Source organism: Bidens hawaiensis, unplaced genomic scaffold (genome assembly GCF_021521415.1).
Source record: "Bidens hawaiensis isolate Kalapana, Puna unplaced genomic scaffold, B.hawaiensis_p1.1 tig00026621_1, whole genome shotgun sequence".
Lineage (NCBI taxonomy): Eukaryota > Viridiplantae > Streptophyta > Magnoliopsida > Asterales > Asteraceae > Bidens > Bidens hawaiensis.
Genome location: NW_027505076.1, coordinates 241,912 through 251,873, shown reverse-complemented (window position 1 = coordinate 251,873; position 9,962 = coordinate 241,912). Strand labels below are relative to the sequence as shown.

The window sequence follows — 9,962 nt, the reverse complement described above, 5'->3', positions numbered from 1 at the left end:
AAATCAATAACTTGGACCTTAATTGTCGGAATTGATTTTGGAAATCACTTATTATCATTGAAATCGGCCTAACCGACCTCACCAATATGTTAATCGAATCCAATGAAATCTGCAATTCGTATTAAGGCTAGCCGAACCTAACCCTAACCTAATATGCGTATAAACGATTGTCTAAATTCAATTAAACTGGCAGAAACTATCAATCAACCCTAACCATTATTTACCCTCTACTTAATTAAACTATAGTGGCCGTTTGGTAGCCCGTTCGTCATCAACTCAGCCGTCCCCTGTCGTGCACAATTAACCATTCGTATATCATCGTTTGAGGTAATTAATACTATTGTTATGGTCGTCGTTTATTCCTCATTAATAACCCTAACGTAAATCGAATCCTAGATTGACGAATTGATCGATTTGAATTATTAGGGTTCTGTGGGTTCTGGCTAGTTTGTTCGTCTATTTATATATTTTCGTTCACGAGTTATAACCAACTGTCTTGGTAGATCAGATGGTTTAGATTTGTGTTTCTTGGAAACAGGCTGCCGGTGGCGCGGGTTCGAGTCCCGGCAGCCCGTTTTTTGGTGTATTTTCTTTTGTATTTTAGTTTTAAACTATTCTTTTAATCACTTAGATTATATTATAAATATTATAACACTTATAGTTAATTTGTATTTTCATAAAAACCGTCATGATTACTAGTCACGTTTCCAAACTTTTGTAAAAAAATCACACACACACACACACACACACACACACACATATATATATATATATGAATACATTTAACGTTTTTTTAGATTGGAATCCCATTATATAAACTATAAAGTTTTATAAGTATTTGGTTAAATATTTCCATGTATTTTATATAAGTAAAATCGTATTAGTTATGATAAAGCTTTAATAAATAAAGTGATATTAAAATAATAAAGTTAATTATAAATTAAAGCAATAAATGTTTTCGTCAAGAACACCCGATCATCATCGTCGAATCCCGAACACCTATCTAGTTTTAGCTTCGTTACTCTATCCATATTTATTTCCTCAATTATTGTAATTAGGATTTTCGTTGGTAAATCCCGAAGACTTGACTTACCGCTTTCTTATCTATTCGTTTATCTCTTGCTTATTGTTAAGGTGAGTACCACATTCCCATATTTTACTTGTTTTCCACGTTTTGGGGACATATGCGTAAATTTACTTTTCATATATACTTATACACAAAACTGCAACTTTGTCTTATGTGTTAACAACTTATACCTTACTTGTTTATGTGCTTATTTGCTTTGTATGCTTCCGCATTCGGAGAGGTCCAACATAATCTCAGTCTAGTATGATCATACGCCAGTCGTTATAGACTTTGTGCTTCTCAACATCTTAGTTATACTTGCTCATTTGGTTATTTTGTTATTTTCATATGACTTGTTGCAGCTACATATTTTTGTTATATATACTATATGTACAACAAAACTGGTGTGTTGCTCACTCAACATGTGTTGTTGACAAAACTTTATTTTATACGCATATGCAGGTTTGTGAAGACTTAGTGAAGAATTAAGCTAGAAGAATATTTTAATCAAGAAATATAAAATTTGTATTGTTGATGTACTTGTTTGTATTTGATTTATTTAATAATAGAATTTAATTAATAGATATTGTCATTCAAATATTGTGCATGATAGTAACTTGAGAGCTGTGACAATCAGTTCGCGGCCCGGCATTTCCGCCGTAGGTTGGGGTGTGACATAAGCCTATTACATGCTCACATTTGACAAGTCTATTCATGTTCTTCAAATTCACATGACACAATTTCCTATGCCACAATTTTGACTTATTTTCAGTGGCTTTGGAAACAAAACATGCACCTCCCCTTGAAACCGCTTCTTTCATATTCAATTCATATAGGTTTCCATTTCTTGGTGCCATCATCATAATCATTTCAGGTGGGATTACAAACTCAGGTTTTAGAATGAAATAGTGTGAATCATCAAACTGACTTTGTACCCCTTATCACACATTTGTGATATACTCAACATATTATACTATAGACCTTCAACATGAAACACATTATAAAATGAGACTTTTTCATTTGTTAAAATTCCATTCCCAACAATCTTTCCACCATTCTCATCACTTCCAAATGCTACAGGACCTTCAAATTTTTCTTCATAATTGACAAGTGATCTTTTGTCACAAGTCATGTGCCTAGAACAACCACTATCCATACACCATATTTCATTCAGAGAAGTGGATTGTTCCTGCACAAAAGAAAGAATTTGATCAGTTGAGTGATGAAGTGCAAGCTTGATCAACTTGCAGCTCATCAGATTCAGTTTCAGTGGCAGCTTGGGAAGTGAGTATTGTGGGTTCAAGATCTTCATGAGTGACTTCAATATTGTCTGAATTGTCAGTTTCATATCCAAACTCTCTTGGGGTTTTAACAAATGAGATTGAGCTTAGTCCTTCTTCTGATGCAGTTTCACACTCTTTCACCACATAATCTTTCTTTTCTGAGTAGTCTCTTACATCAGCAACTGTGTCAACCTTAGTTTCAGCCTTAGGTTTCCAAAGGAATCCTTCAGGTTCATAACCATGTTTCATCAGAAACTTCTCATCACCAGTAAGTTCAGTTTGTTTCTTTATAGAAAAGACCCCTTTGATTCTTGTCTTTTCACTGCTTGGTGATCCTTGAGAGCTATCAGATTTGACTGATTGTGTTATCCTTCTTAGGAATGATTCTCAAGGGTTGAGAATTCTTCTTAACAGTTTTCTCATTCTTTTTTGGTGATTTACTTCTCCTAGCTTGTTCAGTTAAATGTTTCTTGGCTTTCATTGATGGTTTCAGGCTATCTTCTTTCATTGCTTCTTTCTCAAACACTTTTGCTACTCCCAAATATTCTTCATACTTCTGCTTGTAAGCCACAAAGTCTTGTCCAAACTTTGTTTCATTTGGGACATGAAAAGGTTTGAAGCTGAGTCTATCACCACAAGAATCAGTGTGATGTCCATATTCATCACATTTTTTACACCAAACTTTTCCTTTGAATTTCTCATGATTAGCACATTTCTTGAATCTCTCACTTGGTCTTGGGGGATCAACTCCAAGTGTCTTTTGGGTCTTTAGACTATCATAATTAATTGAAAAAGGTACAAATTCAGCTATTCTTATATCACTTCTCTCCACCTTTCCTTTCACAAAAACAATCTTCTTTATAATCAGAGGTTCCTCATCTGCACCTTCTCTATGTCTTGATTTTTTCCTTTCATATTCTTCCATAGTTTCCACTTCTCCAACATCAAAGTCTTCAACACTTGAGAAAACTGGATAAACTGGAATGAAGTTTTCACTTTCCACAGTTTCAGACACCTTCATCTTGTTGTTTTCTTTAATTCTTTTCAATAGTGCCTTGCTTGGAGGTCTCACTGCATTATAACTTTGTATTGATATTTCGCAAATGTCAAACCTCACATGCTCTCGTTTCATTATTTCATTATGTTTCTTCATTCTTGGTGTGACAGGTGGATATAGTGGAAGTTTGTCAATGGATTCTGGTTTCTTGTATTTTCTTCCTTTCTCAATAGTCTTAATCTCTTCATCAGTGATCTGATCACTCAAATCATCCATATTCGGATCTTCAGAATCAAAGTCATCTTCAGAGACTTGAACTCCAATTGACTTGTCTTCTTTCTTTTCTTCTTTTACCACAAATTCACCTTCTTCACTCACTTCAACATTTTTATACAAATATACAAGCTCATTCTTGTCTTGAAAAACATCTTTGAATTGTTGTAGATATGCATTTCTTTTCTCTTTATCAACTTTTGGCATAAAGTTGTTGTTGAAAGGTGGTGGTACTGCTTTGTATTTATCTTCTTCCTTTACTTGGTTTAGAATTCCACAGATGTTTCCAGTGGAGACCAAGTTCTTCAAGAATTCATTCTCAACTTGCAGCTTTGTGGTTTGTATCTTCTCTTCTATGATCATTTTCTTCAACCCTTCAATTTCAGTTGTGAACCTTTTCTGAGCTCTGTAACTACTCACACAATCATCTTCTAGAATTTTCATTCTTTCTTCACTAATCATCTCACTTGCCTCATACCCATTGATAATACTTTGTTTCTTGAAACACTCACTTTCCAGCTTGCCTACTTTTGTTCTCAATTCATTCATAATTTTATTTTGACAGTAGGAGCAGAGTGTACCTTAGATGATGATCCAGTTTCTTTCTCAATTATGGCCATGAATGCCACATTTGCTTTCTTGATATCATCTGCTATGTCTTCTTCATGATTGCTCCAATCAAAACTACCCTCATGTTGTGTTGTTACAGCAACATTTCCTTGATTTCTGATCTGATTTTGGTTGTTTGGAACAGGATTGTTTGGAACATTCTGAAGGTTTTGGTTGTGATTTCTTTGAAACCCTTGATTATGTGGCAAAGCTTGATGATTGTTTAAGTTGGGATTGTAGTTGTTGAAGTTGTTGTTGTTGGGATTGTAGTTTCTTTGCTGGTTTTGTTGATATTGGTTCTGTTGACCTCTTGATTGGTTTTGGAATTGGTTTGTCTGAAAATTTCTTGGCATGTTGCATTCTCTGGCAAAGTGACCAGGCTGTTGGCAGTTATAGAAAATGGCTTTTGACTTGTCAAAACCAATTCTTTCATTAGGTCCTGATAAAAGTGATCTACCAGTCCTGTTGTATAACATCTTGCTTCTAAGAGCCAACATGGCTGCTTGCCATTTCAAGTCCATGTCCTCCAAGTCATCAGCATCTATCTGTTCAAGATCATCCTGGATTACACTTGTATGAATTAGATTCTTTGCAACAAATTCATTATATGACTCTGTGAACATTGAGAACAAAGCCTATGTTTCACTTCCTTGACCATTTCCACTACCAGTGTGAGGTATCTGCCCACTTGCCATTGAGGCAGTATCAGTATCATCAATCAACTGCACATTGAACCTTTGTTGGTTTCCATGACTACTAGTGCTACCACCAACAAAAGATTTGGGTGTATCATTACTATGCTCAACTGGTTCTTCAATAATGGGAATCTGCTGTTGATTCTTGGTGGTCAGATTTCCCATTGGTGCAATTAGAGCATTAGACAGATTAAAACAGGGCTTCTCTTCTTTAATCATTTCATTTTCAATCATCTCAATCTCTGCAGCTTGAAGAAAGCATACTACATCATCCAATTTCAAGTCATTGAAATTTGGCTTCTGTAGGATAAATTTGCATGTTGTGTACCACTCTTTTGGCATAGAATTTAGCAATTTAGTGTTCAAGTCAAAGTCTGTCATTACATAATCAGTGGTTCGAAGATCATTCACAATAGCAAGAAATCTTTCAAGGATCGATTTCAGTCTTTCTCCATCCTTATACTTGAATCTTTCAAGTTGTTGCTTGAGTCGTTGTTTCTTGATATTCTTGAGCTCTGTGTTCCCTTCAAACATCTCAAGTATTGCATCATACATTTTCTTTGCAGTTGTATGATGAGCAACCTTAGTGAGAATCTCCCAAGACAGAGCTAACTTTAACATTGCTAAAGCCTTGTCATCAACTTTTCTCATTCTTTCTCTCACAGCAGCAGTTGCAGTTGGATTTGCACCATCTTCCTCAATCCCTTGTGGACCTTCCTTAATTGATTTCCACATGTCTACATCATTATAGCAAACGGCTGCTTCAAACAAGACTTTCCATTTTGTGAAATTTTCCTGTCCATACAATCTAGGAATATTGTTAGTAGACACTTCTTGTTCTTCGTAACCAGACATTTTAAAAGAAAAATCAAAGACAGTTTCTTTGTGAAAACAGGGTTTTAATTAAAATTATCATATCTGAAAACCGGTTGTTCAGATCTGACTTATCTGATGCCGTTAGAACAAGATTTAGAAATAAAGATTAAAACTTTAAAGATAATAAGGAAGAGAAAACACCAAATGATTGTAGATCTAGAAGAAAAATGAAGAACAGAGCTGCTGACGTCACTTTTCAATGTAACAGTGGTCTGCTTACGTCATCTTTCTTCAAATCTTCAATCAGCAACAAGAATCTTTCTAAAATAGCAGCAACAAGCTCTGATACCACTTGTCAGGTCCTCGATTTTAGCTGGATCTTTACTCAAATTATGCCAAAAATCACACAAATAGATGTGTCGATAAGGAAGTTAATGACGGGTTGCTATATTTAGAAAGACTACCGTTTGTTAAAGGCGGAATCAATAACAAACATACGGTTGCTTAATCAATATTCAAGGGTAACCAACACAAACAAGATTCACTCAAAAGATTTCCATTGGTATATGGGTAATCGATTTAGGGTTTCTTGAAGGAAGGTTTCTAAGAACGGTTGTCGCTCAATAAAATATTTTCACTAAGTATCGTATTCAGCCGCTGTCCTAGGTGTGTCCTAATTATTCCTTTTATAGGCCTGACACCTTTGGACAACTGTCATTCCTTCTAGAAACCCCAAACGTAAATACATATTCAAATTACATAATCAGAAATACTCTAAGTGTAAAAACAAGTCTTCTGGGTATGCTCTGTAGCATTAAACTTCTCCGGGTAGGCTTGGTAACATTCAAGTGTGCTTGGGAACAGTTCTCCGGGTATGCTTTACTTAGTAAGTTATTTCACAAAGGAAATAACTCACCGGGTATACTTCAATCTTCTTGATATAATCAGAATTTGACCGACTATATCCAACGAGCAACCTTGTTCTTCAATGGTCCCTTCAACTCTTTACTAGAGAATAGCTTATTAGCAAAGTGTGCTCGGTTGCACTGTTCCTTGCTTGAGTTGAACCTTGCCCGATGATACTTAAGATATATCATTATTCATCAAGCATGCCTGGACCAATATTATTATTAATACCTTGCCCGGTCTTCCAATTACTCAGCTTCATGAGCTTGTTTAGCCAAAGGTTACTCGGAGATAAACCTTACTTGGCTATGAAGAACTAACTTGCTAGACAAAGTGATCCTTGCCCGGGTATATATTAACTAGTAAACCTTACTCGGTAATACACTGATTAGTGAAACCTGCTCGGATAAACACTTAAGAAGAATTCTAAAAGATAACCTTGCCCGATAGGCAAAATATCGTACCCGGCTAAGTAAAAGCTTGCTCGGATGTCTTAAGTGTGCCCGGTTCCATACTTAGCGAATTCTGAAGGAGGTTGAGAAGATTCCAATCTTCCATATGTCTTCCTTAGGCCAAATCTTGACTCAACAGCAATTTTAGGATTAAAGTAAAACAGTCTGAATTAAGCAGTGTGCAGGTTTCGGTTAGGGATTACTCCATAGAATAGTAACCAACTTTAAAATTTGTTCCAATCAGGTCACTGATAAAAACTTTTGTTCCAACTAGGTCATTAAACTTTCATTTTTGTTCCAATTCTAGATATTTTACCTGGATAGCAGGAAATCTAGGTTTTTTTTAACTTTTCAATGTTTTTACTTTGCATAATAATTTTTAAAGATTGCGAAAATTAGAAAAAATGTGAAATATAATTTTAATTTTTGAAAATTTTTAAAAAAAATTCAGAAAATTGAGGTTCGGGTTAAAACGGGTCAAGGTCGGAACGGGTCAAAACGTGTTTCGGATCAGTTTTATTGTTTTTTAAACCAACGAATCAGCGTGTTTTCAACACGTTACATCTCGTTTTAACAACAAAAGCTCGTTTAGGCGATTTTTCAGTTCGTTTCTGCACCTAACAACTCGTTTCAGCACCTAATCACTTAAACGAGTTGTTAGGTGCTGAAACGAATGGAAAAATAATTTAAACGAGCTGTTAAGTGCTTAAACGAACTTAAAAAATCACTTAAACGAGCTATTAGGTGCTGAAAGGAACTGAAAAATCGCTTAGCCGAGCTTTTAGGTGCTGAAACGAACTGCAAAATTGCTTAAACGAGCTGTTAGGTGCTGAAACGAACTGAAAAATCTCTTAAGCAAGTTGTTAGGTGCTGAAACGAACTGAAAAATCTCTTAAACGAGTTGTTAGGTGCTGCAACAAACTAAAAAATCGCTTAAATGAGCTGTAACGTGCTGAAATGAACAGAAAAATCCCTTAAACGAGTTGTTAGGTGCTGAAACAAACAGAAAAATTTCTTAAACGAGCTGTATGGTGCTGAAACGAACTGAAAAATTGCTTAAACGAGCTGTTAAGTGCTGAAACGAACTACAAAATCGCTTAAATGTGCTGTTAGGTGCTGAAAAGATCTGAAAAATCGCTTAAACGAGTTGTTATGTGCTGAAACGAACTTAAAATTCGTTTAAACGAGCTGTTAGGTGCTGATGAAACAAACTTAGAAATTGCTTAAACGAGCTGTTAGGTGCTGAAACGAACCAAAAAATAATCTAAACGAGCTGTTATGTGTTGAAACGAACTGAAATATCGTTTAAACGAGCTGTTAAGTGTTGAAACGAACTTAAAAATCGCTTAAACGAGCTGTTAGGTGCTGAAATGAACTAAAAATCGCTTAAACGAGCTGTTAGGTGCTGAAACGAACTTAAACCCGATTTGTGCACATGTACCTTAACTCCGTTAAATTAAACCAAAAGTTTTAATTTATAACTAAAGTAATAAGTATCTTTTGGGCCAAGGTTTTGTGGTTTGTACTTAATATAGTGACGTTGGGCTTGGGGTGCGGGTTACATGTAAACCGAGAACACAAGTGTGTTCTCAGTGGCCTTTTCTATGTTTTGGGCCGTGTTGGTTCTCCTATATATAGGCATGTTATGTATAGGGTTAAAGGTTGTTCATTCCTGATATTGGTGATTAGTATTGTAAGTGCTTAAGCACCCGACGTATTAAGCACCCGACGTATTTGAAGCAATCTTGTGTTATTTACTTGTTCTTCTTTGTGTTCTTGAATCACCGAGTCTTGGTATTCCGCACCAATACTCGTTTGGTTGATATAACATTGTGGTGATCCAGATTCAGGACTTACAATTGGTATCAGAGCCTTCGACGAATTCATGCTCGTTATTGTGATATCAACAAGATTCAAGATCTTGATTTATTGGTGGTTGCGCTTGTTTTTCCGGTGAAAAGGTGATCGGAGAAGAAAAAGCTATTTAGGAAGAATATTGGTTTTGTTTTGGAAATCAAATCAAATTCCTGAGTTCTCGAAAGTTTGTTGCTGCCAAAATCCAGAAGGTTTAGAGATTTCGGCCAGGATTAGATCTTGGCTAAATGTAGTTCTCGGCTCACATTGGTTTTCGGCTGCACTAAGTTTTCTGTTCAACACCCTTCTCGGTCAAGTCTTGTTTCAGTCAAGATTTGATCAAACTTCTTAGTTCTCGATCAAGATTGGTCATCGCATAGTGTTTTCGGTCAACGCCTGGTCAAACACTGTGTTCTCGGTCAAAGATTGGTCAACGCTCAGTGTTTTCGGTCAAAGCCTGGTCAAACACTGTGTGATTGGTCATCGTTCTCGGTCCAGTCTGCTGTGTTGGGCTTGTTTGTTTTAGATTTGGACTTTTAAACTAGACGGAATTTTAGTTGGACCTAAATCTCTTAATTGGACTTAACTCTACTTAATCAAACTGAAATGGATCAGTTAACAACAGTAACAACTCAACAAATTCATCATTTCATCAAGAACCGGACTCTGTTATGGGAACTACCACTCGTATACCCCGTCTCCTATCCCATGAGGGTTTTAGTGAATGGAAGTTTCGATTTGAAAAATATGTTAAGATAAAGGACCCCAAAGTATGGAGAAGTATTGTTAGGGGGACCTCAAAGAATCACCTATCAAAGGGAGAACTCAACTGAAGTCATCGTGAAGCCTCTTGATTAATACAACGATGATGATTTTGCTAAAGTTGAGGAAGATGATAAGGCTCTATCTACTCTAACCATGGCAATTTCACCCGAAATTGCCCTACAATTCTGAGAGCTTCAGTCTGCTAAAGAACTATGGGAGGCACTGATTGAGGTGTATGAGGGAAAT

At 36.0% G+C, this 9,962-nt stretch overlaps 1 protein-coding gene across 1 annotated transcript; it reads right to left on the bottom strand.

Moving 5' to 3' along the window:
* Positions 1 to 1,749: 1,749 nt before the first annotated feature.
* Positions 1,750 to 7,229, bottom strand: LOC143610525 (uncharacterized). The gene is made up of 2 exons (XM_077084985.1): positions 4,201 to 7,229; positions 1,750 to 2,255 (listed from the first exon to the last, which is right to left on the bottom strand). The coding sequence occupies exon 1, from the start codon at positions 5,776 to 5,778 to the stop codon at positions 4,864 to 4,866; it is 915 nt and encodes a 304-aa protein (XP_076941100.1). The 5' UTR covers positions 5,779 to 7,229; the 3' UTR covers positions 1,750 to 2,255; positions 4,201 to 4,863.
* Between the last annotated feature and the right edge of the window lie 2,733 nt (positions 7,230 to 9,962).

What these genes read in the sequence shown, in the direction of transcription:
- LOC143610525 (XM_077084985.1), bottom strand. Translation starts at nt 5,778, where the DNA reads ATGTCTGGTTACGAAGAACAAGAAGTGTCTACTAACAATATTCCTAGA.